The 12,968-nt window shown below is 35.5% G+C and overlaps 1 protein-coding gene across 1 annotated transcript in view; it reads left to right on the top strand.

The window, feature by feature from the left end:
• Positions 1-12,968, top strand: part of HMCN1 (hemicentin 1) — a 522,545-nt gene that overhangs the window by 310,166 nt on the left and 199,411 nt on the right. The window contains exons 37-41 of the mRNA XM_033853373.2: positions 4,219-4,320; positions 5,218-5,394; positions 5,938-6,089; positions 7,235-7,358; positions 11,971-12,146. Of these exons, the coding sequence (XP_033709264.1) occupies positions 4,219-4,320; positions 5,218-5,394; positions 5,938-6,089; positions 7,235-7,358; positions 11,971-12,146 (731 nt within the window). The remainder of the gene's footprint in view (positions 1-4,218; positions 4,321-5,217; positions 5,395-5,937; positions 6,090-7,234; positions 7,359-11,970; positions 12,147-12,968) is intronic.

Below are 12,968 nucleotides of genomic sequence, written 5' to 3'. Positions count from 1 at the left end.
GTTCTCCATCAAATCTGAATGAGATCCTTGCTGGGTAGAGTAATCTTGGTTGTAGGTTTTTCCTCCTTCATCACTTTAAATATGTCCTGCCACTCCCTTCTGGCTTTCAGTGTTTCTGCTGAAAGATCAGCTGTTAACCTTATGGGGATTCCCTTGTATATTATTTGTTGCTTTTCCCTTGCTGCTTTTAATATTTTTTCTTTGTATTTAATTTTTATTAGTTTGATTAATATGTGTCTTGGTGTGTTTCTCCTTAGATTTATCCTGTATGGGACTCTCTGTGCTTCCTGGACTTGATTAACTATTTCCTTTCCCATGTTAGGGAATTTTTCAACTATAATCTCTTCAACTATTTTCTCAGTCCTTTTCTTTTTCTCTTCTTCTTCTCAGACCCCTATAATTCGAACATTGGTGTGTTTAATGTTGTCCCAGAGGTCTCTGAGCCTGTCCTCAGTTCTTTTCATTGTTTTTTCTTTATTCTGCCCTGCAGTAGGTATTTGCTCTATTTTATCTTCCAGGTTACTTGTCTGTTCTTCTGCCTCATTTGTTCTGCTATTGATTCCTTCTAGAGAATTTTAAATTTCATTTATTGTGTTGTTCATCATTGTTTGTTTGCTCTTTATTCTTCTAGGTCCTTGTTAAACGTTTCTTGTCTTATCTCCATTCTATTTCCAAGATTTTGGATCATCTTTACTATCATTACTCTGAATTCTTTTTCAGGTAGACTGCCTATTTCCTCTTCATTTGTTTGGACTAGTGGGTTTTTACCTTGTTCCTTTATCTGCTGCTTATTTCTCTGTCTTCTCATTTTGCTTAACTTACTGTGTTTGTGGTCTCCTTTTCGCAGGCTGCAGGGTCCTAGTTCCCCTTTGTTTTTGGTGTCTGTCCCCCGTGGATATCGTTGGTTTGGCACGTTTTGTAGGCTTCCTTGGTGGAGGGGATTGGTTCTTGTGTTCTGTTGGATGAGGCTGGATCTTATCTTTCTCGTGAGTAGGACCGCATCCAGTGGTGTGTTTTGGGGTGTCTGTGTGCTTATTACGATTTTAGGCAGCCTGTCTGCTAATGGCTGGGGTTGTGTTCCTGTCTTGCTAGTTGTTTGGCATAGGGTGTCCAGCACTGGAGCTTGCTGGTCATTGAGTGGTGCTGGGTCTTAGCATTGAGATGGAGATCTCTGGAAGACCTCTCACTGATTGATATTATGTGGGGCTGGGAGGTCTCTGGTGGTCCAATGTCCTGAACTCAGCTCTCCCACCTTAGAGGCTCAGGCCTGACACCCAGCTGGAGCACCAAGACTGTCAGCCACACAGCCATGTACGTGGTGAGTTTCTTGCCTTTTGGGAAGTCTGAGGGCTTCTGCCAGCGTTCAGGAAGTGTTCTGTAGGAGTTAGTCCACATGTAGGTGTATTTTTGATGTATTTGTGGGGAGGAAGTTGATCTCCACATCCTACTCCTCGGCCCTCTTGAAGCTCCTTCCAGGAACCCAAACGCATTCTACTATCCACTTTCTACTTGGCTGCTTTTTTCACTGTGGTTGCAGAGCTCTTTGCTTTCAGCCTTACTGCTGAGGTAGGGAGAGAGTGATGGGAATAGAGTGAGGTAAAATGTCATAAACCTCGCTGTTCTTAATTAGATTTTGCTGTTTTTCTTGAATAATCACTTTTTTAATTATTGCAAGCCTTTGTTTAATTTCCAGAGTTGTGAAAAAGTTGGTTTTGATAATTTTTCCAGTGTTCTTTTTTGTTTTTTAATGGAGGCATGTATTTTCAGTCTTTACTCTGCCATTCTTGCTGACATCTAATCTTTTTTTCTTTCAGTCCTTTAGTGGAATGAAAAATAGCCAGCCCACTCCACAGCTCTTTTATTTCTTATTCTTACCATGTTGTTTTATTGCAGCTGCTACATAGTCTGTCAAAGCCTTCAGTGATCACTTTCGTCCAGAAGGCTTCAAGTTAGTATTTAAATAACTGTTTTGAAAGAAGGCGCCATGGACTAATTATTTTTCCTTTCCAGTTGGAAAAGTCAGATAGCCATATTTAAAGGTCTTTTGTCCTTAAATACCATATCATAAATCAGAATTTAGTGCAGAAAACAGAAACATTCTAGGCATTTCAAGCAGGAGGGGTTAATACATTGCATTAGATGGATACAAAGGAACTACAGGTATGAAGGAGGAGTGGAGTCTAGGCTTTGTCTTTAGGAACAACTTCCAAGAAAATAAATATGACTCACAAGAACATCTACTTTTGAGGACAGACTTTATTTTAAACTTGTCAGAAAGCAGCTTTGAGTTTTATTGTCTTCTTTTGTTATTTCTTTTGCTTGTTTGTTTTCTTTGGTGTAGTCTTCTGCTTTTATTTTTATTATTTCTTTATTCCTGACTTCTTTGGCTTATTTTATTGGTCTTTTTCTGGAATCTGAGTTGAATGATTGGAACATTTATTTTCATTATTTCTTAGTTTTTAATATATTAATTAGGGCTTTAAGATTTTTTTTGAGTACTTACTGTTTAGTGACATTCCATAGGTTTTAGTTTTTAATCAATCTCATTCTAATTTATTTTTTCTACTTCTATACTTCTGTCTTGATTTCCTTTTTAATAAATTTTTTCTCCATGTAGAGAACTTTATATTTTATTACTGAGTTCTGTTTTTTTTATTATGGTTTTATTAAATTATGGTTATAAATGCTTTATTGACTTTTTTATGGCCTAATATATAGTCTGTTTTGAAAATATTCTGTTGGCATTTGAAAATAATATGTATTCTTTGTTAACCATAAATACACAAATACATATGTGTATGTGTATATTATATGTAATATATATACACACATACAGTATGGATGGGTAATTTTAGTTCTCAAATTATTTGTAACTTTATGTTTTGTTTCACTGCATAGTCAATTTCTAAGAAAGGTGTACTAAAATATAGTACTTTTCAGTTTTTCAAATTTTCTCTGCTATTTAACGATTCTTGCTTTTTTATTCAGTGCATAAAGCATTATCATTATAGTGGATTCTTTCTGAATTGTAACAGTTCAGTCAATAGAAAGCATTATTTTTGTCTTGTATAACAGTATGTCAGAAATTGATATCACACTTGTTGTTCTGGTATACCTTTGTCCAGCTCTTTATTGTCAGTATTTTTGCAATTGTTTTGCTTGTGCTTTTTAATTTTAAAAAATACTGTTAACCCTCAAATAGTGTTAAATATTTCTCTATTGACCAAGAAAATGAACTAATTCACATTTATGCTCTTGATTTATATATTTGATTTTATTTCTGCCATCTTGTTTAGTTCTTGTAATTTTTCTTGTTCCCTTTTCTCCTTTCCCCTTTCTCTGTTTTTGCTAGATTAATGGGTCAATTGTTTAATTGTATATGAGGCAGAGGTCAGGGGCTCTCATGCATTGGATAAGTTAAATTTAGCAAATCTTTAAAATGTATTTTTATATAAACCTTAAAGCTAACATATCTGTAGCATCTTTTCCAAGTAAGGTAAGATCTCTAGTTTACTTGTAATTTTGTTTTTCTCCTGGCATCCCTCCTACACTCCTTGAGACAGAAGATGTAGAGCATTGCTGTTCCAAGTTGTCATTACTTTTACACTATGCCTCTTAGACTTTCTGAATTCCTACTTTATAAATACATTAAAAATAGAGCAGCATTATCTGTGATTATTTAAAGTTGAAAATGTAGTTTTCTGTTTTATTTTACTAACAATTTAATTGTAACTTTCATATCAAAGGAAAAAACTCTAATAAACAAACAAAAAATGATTTTAATCCCTCTGAAATGGTTTACGATAGTACTGTACTAAGGTAAAGTCAGATATTTTGAGGAATACCCATGTCCTTCCCTGAAAGAGTTCAAATGTGTTAGATTACTTCTTGGTAAAGGCAATTCATCATCAGACCAGTCAGATTTATTGGAATTAAAAAAAATACTCCTTTAGCTTTCTTTTACTTCTCTACTAATCTACAGTTCTAAGGCTTTTCCTGTCTAGGCATAGAGAAATGGATGATCCAGAAAACCTATTAACATCTTTTTCCATCCTGTTCTTCAGTACTACTTAATAGTCCACTTTAGTTTTATTCCAAATATATCATTGTATATAAGTGAAAGAAAGAAAGAAAGAAATGACAATTCCCAGTGAGCAAACAATTTCAGTTTAAATATTCTATTTGTGTTTGCTAATTATCTGTTTGGGCTTCTTACAGAACCACCCAGTCTGGAGGATGCAGGGAAGATGCTGAATGAGACCGTGGTAGTGAACAACCCCACACAGCTGGAGTGTAAGGCAACTGGAAATCCCTCACCTGGTAGGTGTGTTTGTGGACTCTGTAGCTTATTAACATTTTAAGATTTCTGCGAATTGCTAAATCTGTTTATAAGCATAATATAGTAATTACTAATAAGGGAAATATTATAGAATATATTTCAAGGGTAAAATATTGTTAAGGATATCATTAGGTGGATGATATTTTTGAATTTTCATTGCTTTTAACTACATGAAATAATTTACTCATTTAAACAATGTAGAAATATGTGAATAATTATCTTACTGTCCTTACTATGACCACAGAACCCACAATGGTATTGTATATAAATTTTTGTTGAAAAATATATTTTTATCTAGTCTCAATTGATTATCTTTATAAATCATTCATTTGATGAGACTATTATTTTGTTGATTTTCATCACCAGTAAGTTATTCATACTAATCAATAATAATATAAAAATTTTGAGGCTAATAGTATATATAGTGTTTGGTTTTGATTAGATGCATAAACAAAATTTTATAGATGAGAGGAATATATACTACACCAAAAGAAATAGAATCGGTTAAAAGTTTGCTATCAAACAAATACTGATATTGGGTTGGCCAAAAAATTCGTTCAGGTTTTTCTGTAAGATTGTATGGAAAAACCCAAATGAACTTTTTGGCCAACCTAATACATTAGAGATAATGTAAAGAATATTATTTTTATAAGTTCACTTCAGGACTCTTATATTGGCTTGGCTATTCATGTTTTTCTAAAGTTTACCTCCTCCTAAAAATCAACCCTAGAGAGATAATTAAACAGATTAAACTAAGATGATAAGCATAAGAATAAAGCAATTGTTACTGTTGTAGTTAAGCTTCGATTTAGTGTGTGTATTGAGCTTTTAAATGAAAAGTTTTAAAAAGATGGGTTTCTGTCCTCTTCCCCTTGCAGCTATTACATGGTACAAAGATAATCGTCCACTGTTAGGTTCCAGTAGCATGACTTTCTTGAACAGAGGACAGATCATCAATATCGAAAGCGCCCAGATCACAGATGCTGGCATATATAAATGTGTGGCCATCAACTCAGCTGGAGCTACAGAGTTATTTTATAGTCTGCAGGTCCATGGTTAGTGCTACTTCTCCTAGATTCATCCTGGAGTGAAGAAGCATTCAAAATGATTAAGCGCATCTATAAAATTCTAGTGTAAATATTTAACAGAATGTGTTATTGTCATCTTTACTTAAGAATGCAGTATTCTAAAACTGATAAGCGTTTATATTTTCTGATTCCCATTAAATGCTCTATTTTCACATGCTATTGAACTTAAGTTTTCTTTAGATGAATTGCTGCAAATAGTCATCAACAGTCTTATCAGCTAATGACGTTGGCCCTGTTTGTAAATATTGTCTGTCAGAATCATAGGTTTTAGTTCAAGAAATGTTTCCAAGTTATTATCTCTAATAATGCTTTTAAGAGGAGTTCATAGTTAACATACTAGAGTAGATACAGTGTAAGGAAACACACACAGATACACACAAAGCCTGGAAATCAAGAAATAAAAATGTAAAACATTACTGTGGACACAACATACAGTTTTATTATTTTGAGATGTAATATTCCATGATGTTAACATATCTTAATTTTATTTATTTTTTTATTCCTTTTCAGTGCCCCCATCAATTTCTGGCAGCAATAACATGGTGGCAGTGGTAGTTAATAACCTGGTGAGGTTAGAATGTGAAGCCAGAGGTATCCCTGCCCCAAGTCTGACCTGGTTGAAAGATGGGAGCCCTGTCGCTAGTTTCACTAATGGGATACAGGTACTCTCTGTCATTCCTTAAGTGAAATCTACCATCTAATTATTCAATACAGGAAGTATAAACAAGTAAAACTATTAAAGGGATTTGGAGAGCAAGGATTCACAAATGTTATCCAAACATGTACACATATACATCCATAAATACCATGGGCACACAGTTGTGATTTCTAAACAATTCATTAAAAGCTCAGTATATCTAAGAGTTCCCTTATCTCATATGTAGTGCTATATTTTGACCATTGTTTTATATACTTTCTACTTCCCCCCCAACTCTCTGCCACCACCATAAAAGATACCCTATGCAAAGAAATGTTCATCAACAATAAAAACAGGAATTTTTTGGTAGACGTTATATTTAAATGTCTGGAAATAATCAGAATATTTACTTCAGAGTAAATATTTACACAGAGTGTATTTACTTCTACTAAAACATCATATAAAGAAAAATTATAAAGGCAACGTTATGAGAAGTGAAATTTGAGTCTGACAAAAAAATTTAAGTACATTGCACTGACTCAAAATTTAAAATACGGAAACACATATATCTCATTGAAAGTGTACTTCAATTTTGCTTTGCTTAGCAGAGAGCATAGTTACTCCACCATTCTACTTCTTGAGCTTTTCTTGAAAATCCATTGCTTGCAGAATTTGGGATCATAGACTATCCAGAGTCCATGTCAATATTAAAGGTACAACTACATCAGTGGGATAAAAGGACAATGAATGTGACTAATTAATTTATTTGACTGCTACCATGCTGTTAATTTTACCTTCTTACTTTTTCTCTCAAAGAAAAATTAAGAGGAGGATTAGCTCCTCTTACTCCCACTTCTTCTTGTCTTTCTCCCCTGGTGGCTTTTTCTCTTTCTGTAGTAAGTATTGATAAAGTTGGATCTTCACTTGATCCTGTATGTAGAGAGTTGTGTTCAGTGGTTATTACCAAGTTTGGTTCTAGCCTCTGTCGTCCTCCACAGATAAGATGAGAAGGGGATTAAATGATGCTTGCCCTCTTTAAAACATCCAAGTAGAAATCCTTCTAGAGACAAATGTTCAGTTGATCAATCTCAGAAAATAATTGAAAAAGTATGTTTACACCTACAATTCTCAGGAGATATGTTGGTTATTTAGCTTTCTATTCATCAACAGGTTCTGTCTGGGGGCCGCATCCTAGCCTTGACCAGCGCGCAAATCAGTGATACGGGGAGATACACCTGTGTGGCAGTAAATGCTGCTGGGGAGAAACAAAGGGACATTGACCTCAGAGTATATGGTGAGACATTTTAATAATTACTTCTGCTCTGATATAGCTGTGTTTAAGTCCTAATGTCATTGAGGAAGTTAAGAAAGTTTTTGACAATAAAGAGCTGTGAACAATAGAAATTATCAAAATATTACAAGGTTAATTAAATCAGAGTCACCCTTTCTGCCTTATATTTGACTTTGATTTTCCTTTATTGAAGTTCTGAGAAATAAAGATGCATACATCCAGCATGTAGGGTGTTGTTTTTATGGAGCACTCTGAAGAACATGACTATGGAGAGATCTTTGCAGTTTGGAAGACATTCTTCTCCCTAAAGCAAGGCTCTGTTCAAGTAGCTCTCTTGATCTGTTCTACTCGAAGCCTGGATTTTCTTACTTTTCAATTATATGTATAATCAGCATATTTTATAGTCAGTACTATGTCTATGAATTAAAGGATATTTGAGAAGCAAAAGTTAAACTAAACATAAACTTAGGCAAAATTCAAGTATTTTTTCTTCCTACCTATGATGCAGCTGTAAGGTACAAAAGGAAAGGTCTGATTCCATCACACCAATAGGCCCCTGGAACAAAGTTGGGGCCTCAATGGCCTCCATTCATAGATTACACTTGTCATTCCACATTTTAGTATACCTTTGCATTTAGAACTTTTTCAGGGTTTTACTTGCATTATATTCTTGGTTCCTGGAATAATGGATGTGTTCTGTAGTCCTCAAAGAGTACCTGTTTAATGCAAGCCTTCTCTTCTAAGTCCTACCTCACTTCCAAATAATTTACTCCTGTTCAAAATATATTACTTTTTTTTTTTTTTTTTTTTACCTCCAGGCCATGTGGATTGACTTCCCTTTTTGAGTTTGCCAAAACAAATGTAATCATCACAAATAACTTACATAATAAGTCCAAATTTTTTAATAAAAAGGCCCCTTGTTTCAACATGGATGCCATGCATCTCTAATTAAGCTAAAAAATCCCAGTTGGCATCAGTAAATTACCCAAGGCTCGTTATGCATCCCTCTTTTTTGTTGCTTCTGCAGTTGGCATGGGTCTGTATCTAGCCTTCAGCTGGTGCTCTGTGTCTGAGATAACAGAGGGTCTAAAGTACCTAACTGCAAGGAATCTAACTCCTTCCCTTAATGGGTCACTTTTATGCTTTATGAAGAACTGGAATGTTTCCAATCTAAACTATCCTTAGAGAATGATGCATCAATCTAAGTATGTGACACAACAGCTCCTTCAATCATGAACAAGCAAGCAGATGAGCAAGCAAACATCGGTATTCACTGGGTTTTAGTCAGCCCTGAAAATCTGGGATTGGCTGCTTCCATTTCTGCACTGGTTAGTGTCAAAAGTGGACCTGGGAGGTGATAGAGAGTTGATATTTTTCAGGAGTTATGAAGATGTGCGTCACTACTTTTTATCATTTATTAAGTACCCCCATACTACCTTTTTAGTCTGAAAACCAGAATCTTCCCTCTGTTATAAAAGTCAAGTGGCTAGCCAGCCCATGCGTATGTTTTAGAAGGTGCGTATGTGTTTAGTAGCCAGCCCATGCGTATGTTTTAGAAGGTGCGTGTTTAGTAGCCAGCCCATGCGTATGTTTTAGAATGTGCGTATGTGTTTAGTAACTTGCTGTGTGTATATATTTTGAATGTCAAAGAAGTGCCAGATTAAAACAGGTTTTTAATGTGAAATTAGCTTCCGGTCTATGCTCTACTATTCGTATTATGTCCCTATATTATATTCCTAAATTTGTGATAGTAACCTTGGCAATCTTGGATCTATTTGGTGCATGATGATTCTGCAGCCTCAGAGGTAAGTCCCCGTCAGATTTACATGGTAGAGTGTGGTGGTGTAGGAGGAGCAGACACTGTGTAACATAGCTTTCCCTACAATTACAAGAGTAGTTCATTAAAACTGTTTCTCCCTAGTATCAATTTGGAGTATGCATCACCATACTCTTAGGTGCTGAAACATGAGGATAGAGTTTTTAAATGCTTTGGATTCCTGTAGTACCTTATCTTTAAACTGAAGCCCTGAGAACTTTCTTAGAGATCACACACTGCCCAGTGTTTTAACAGGCATAACCCTGTGGCAGTTCTGACTTGTGTAATTACATTTCACAAGTATAATACGTAGGATGAGAAACAGACACAACACACCCCTTCCTAAGCAACATGACTGCAAAGCAGAATAGGGATAACATCTAAGGAAGCTAAACATCTAAGGATCTAAACGGCAGAAGCTTGTTCTCTTCTCAGACTAAACAAAAAGTTGGAAATGAAAGACAGGGCAGAAAAAAATAGTTGTGCTGAGGTAATATATATCCTTGACTGTAATTAGATTTGCTTTAATTTATGTTCTTTAAGAAACAAATACTCTTTTTTTTTCTTTCTTTCTTTTTTTTTTTGCGGTACGCGGGCCTCTCACTGCTGTGGCCTCTCCCGTTGCGGAGCACAGGCTCCGGACGCGCAGGCTCAGCGGCCATGGCTCACGGGCCCAGCCGCTCCGCGGCATATGGGATCTTCCCGGACCGGGGCACGAACCCGCGTCCCCTGCATCGGCAGGCGGACTCTCAACCACTGTGCCACCAGGGAAGCCCTACTCTACTGTTTTTGTATTTTTCCTCTCAATTGAAAAAAATTGAGCTTGATTCAACTCATTTAGCTTAAAGAAAAGTAATTGAAGGAAAAATATTTGGAAATAAATTAGCATTCTGCTTTCTTGAATTGTTTCTGACTTTTACGTCTACAAGCAGTCATAAAGAATCCATGCTCTTTTGTAAATTCTACAAATAATCTGAGATAAACATATTTTATATAGTTGTGGTACATTTTTATCCACAGAGGACAGACTTAACCTGAAATTATTTCCAACTGTGAAGTTGTATTTAGGACTCTCTATGCTAAGACTGATATCTTTTCTTCATAATATCTTAGAAGATGGCACTCATTGTGCTGATTTTGCTGAGATTATAGAAGTTTTCATCTCAAACAGACTAGTTGTATATCTTTTATCTGTTGTCTCACATGTTAAAAACAATCCCACTCTTTTCTGTCACCCGTAGATTACTTTAGGCTTTTGGAAAGCCACATGTCTGTGTGCTGTTAAATTTAGCAGGACGGGCATCACAGATCTCTGCCCAAAAGTTCCACTGATCTGTTCCAACCATTGTGCATGGAGTTTCTTTTGTTAGCCTCATTTCCTTTGGGTTTAACACAAGTCCTGCATCCAGAAACAGCATAAGAAATACCCTCTAGTTCAAATGCCTTTCCCTGTGTAAAAGACATGGTAGCAGAGAAACCTCCTGGTTATAGAACACGATTATATAACCTCCTGGTTATAGCCCCTTAAGCTATAGGGACTAGCTTAAGTACCCTGCGTTCATTGTCATTTTGCCACATGCAACAGTACCAAGCTGGAAACAATGGCCAATGGACTATCATAATGTTCCTTACCACAAAAATCTTATTTCTACCAAAGCATTTGGAAAATCCTTTAGGATTCATTTCAATGAAACTTAACCTTTCTTGTAAAAAAAAAAAACAAAACCAAAAAAACTACAAATATGGTATGTTTCCTACAATCCTAAATAGTTATGGGATTTAGCGAGAAACGGCTGAGGAAATTCCCCTCTGTGCTTTTTTGGAGTGGCCCTTTTATAACAGGCCTGATTTTATCATTAGTTCATGATTTTGAATTATTATAAATATAAGCCTGAAAGAGTCCTTGAGAGCTTATGGAGCCCACCGTCTAATTCTTGGCAGGGCTGTACCTCGACCATCTGAGACAAATGATTGTTTACTCTATTTTTTAATACACCCAAGGGAATGCGGTTCCTTAAACTTCTCCAAGAACATATTTCACGATCTGACAAGCCTTATAGCCAGGGAATTCTAATTTTAATCTCATCAAAATTTCAACTCATTTCTTCTTTTTATGTAGTTGTATGCTGTACAGCTGGTCACTGTTTTAGTTTGGTCTTTAATGTATCATTTATCCCACATGGTCTTTATTCCATAGAAAACTGACAAGGCACCGTGAAAAACCAAAATGAGCTCTAAACTGCAAGTCAGAAGACTCCTAGTTTTGCCACCAATTAGTCATATTATTTCAAATAAGCTCTTATCTGTCAACCATCTTATGTTTTGCAAACTCTGAGGTGGGACAGGATGATCTCTTTCAACTCTATTTTTTTATTTTGCCTCTGTATTTATGAAATTTATTTTCTTTTGCAAAAATAAACATCAAAAATGTGTTTGCCTTTAATTCATTGTTATTTCCAAAATATTTCATGAGTGGTTTAATGCTTTGAAAATCTTAAGTGGTGACATCTAGTTCAAGAAGTTTCTTAAGTGGGCACTTGGTGAGAACTTCCAGTTCTAAAACTTTTTTACATGAAAAGTTAGTGAAAAAACTATTTCTGTTCAACAGGAACACGTTAATCAGTGATTTATGAACACTTGATTCTGAACGAAATGATGTGCAGAGGGTATGTTAGAATTACTGTGCTCCTACATCTGAAAAGAACTAATAAAATGATTCAGTATATGTCCTGATGATTAGTAAAGATAAGCAGTATGCTGGCCTCTTTTATCCTGAGGGAAAACCCATCTTTCACTTAGTTGCACCAAATATTATGGGAGAAGAACAGAACGTCTCTATCCTCATTAGCCAAGCTGTGGAGTTACTATGTCAAAGTGATGCAATTCCCCCACCGACTCTGACCTGGTTAAAAGACGGCCACCCCTTGCTGAAGAAACCAGGCCTCAGTGTCACTGAAAATGGAAGTGTGTTAAAGGTAAGCCTATAGATTCATTTATTGCTTCTTATATTATTCCTAAGCTCATGGCTTTGGTATCACCATCAAAATAGTACCGCTATTAAACTTTACAAGTATTCTACTAATTTCATCTTATAAAATTCTAGGAACCCTTTTATTAATGAGGTTTGTAATATTTTTCAGTTTTATGCTTAGTAAGGTTTAAATATTATACTTAACTGTCAATTCATGTTTGTAGCCAGAAGCCATTCAAAAATACTTCTAGGAAAATATTATAGAAATATTCTAAGGAGTGCATCATCTTCAGTCGTTCAGCCAATCAGCGAATACCCATTCTAGGTGCTCTGCATAGGGATGCAAAAAAGTATGACACATTTATGCAAAATGTCTTCCAATTTTGCATAAGTATATGAAAATTTAACAGCTCATGAAAAATGCAGTGAGTGCTCCAAGTCTCTAAGTTAATTACCAAGTGGATGATATAGACAGTACATTTGGGAAAGATAGCAAAACGTGAGGCTGTGGTTGTCCAGAAAAGTCTTGGAAAGCTACTTGGCTTTTTATGGGTAGATAGAACAAAAGGCCTGATTACGGGAAGCAAGTAAGCTAGTGTGACTGAAACAATTTAACAAAATGAATTTTGGAAATAAGGTGGACTACGTTGATTTAAGCGAAATAAGAGCTAACATTGAAAGCCAACTTAAGGAATTAGGACTCAGGAAGCCAACAGGCCATTGGAGTATTTATAAAATCCTCAATAACCGTATTTAGAATTGAAAGAATGGCTAAGTAATCTGCCTACGGTTACTAAGAGGCAGAAATGGGATTTGAATACAGGAG

This window comes from Tursiops truncatus, chromosome 1 (assembly GCF_011762595.2).
Source record: "Tursiops truncatus isolate mTurTru1 chromosome 1, mTurTru1.mat.Y, whole genome shotgun sequence".
NCBI lineage: Eukaryota > Metazoa > Chordata > Mammalia > Artiodactyla > Delphinidae > Tursiops > Tursiops truncatus.
This window is presented reverse-complemented; position numbering and strand designations above follow the sequence as displayed.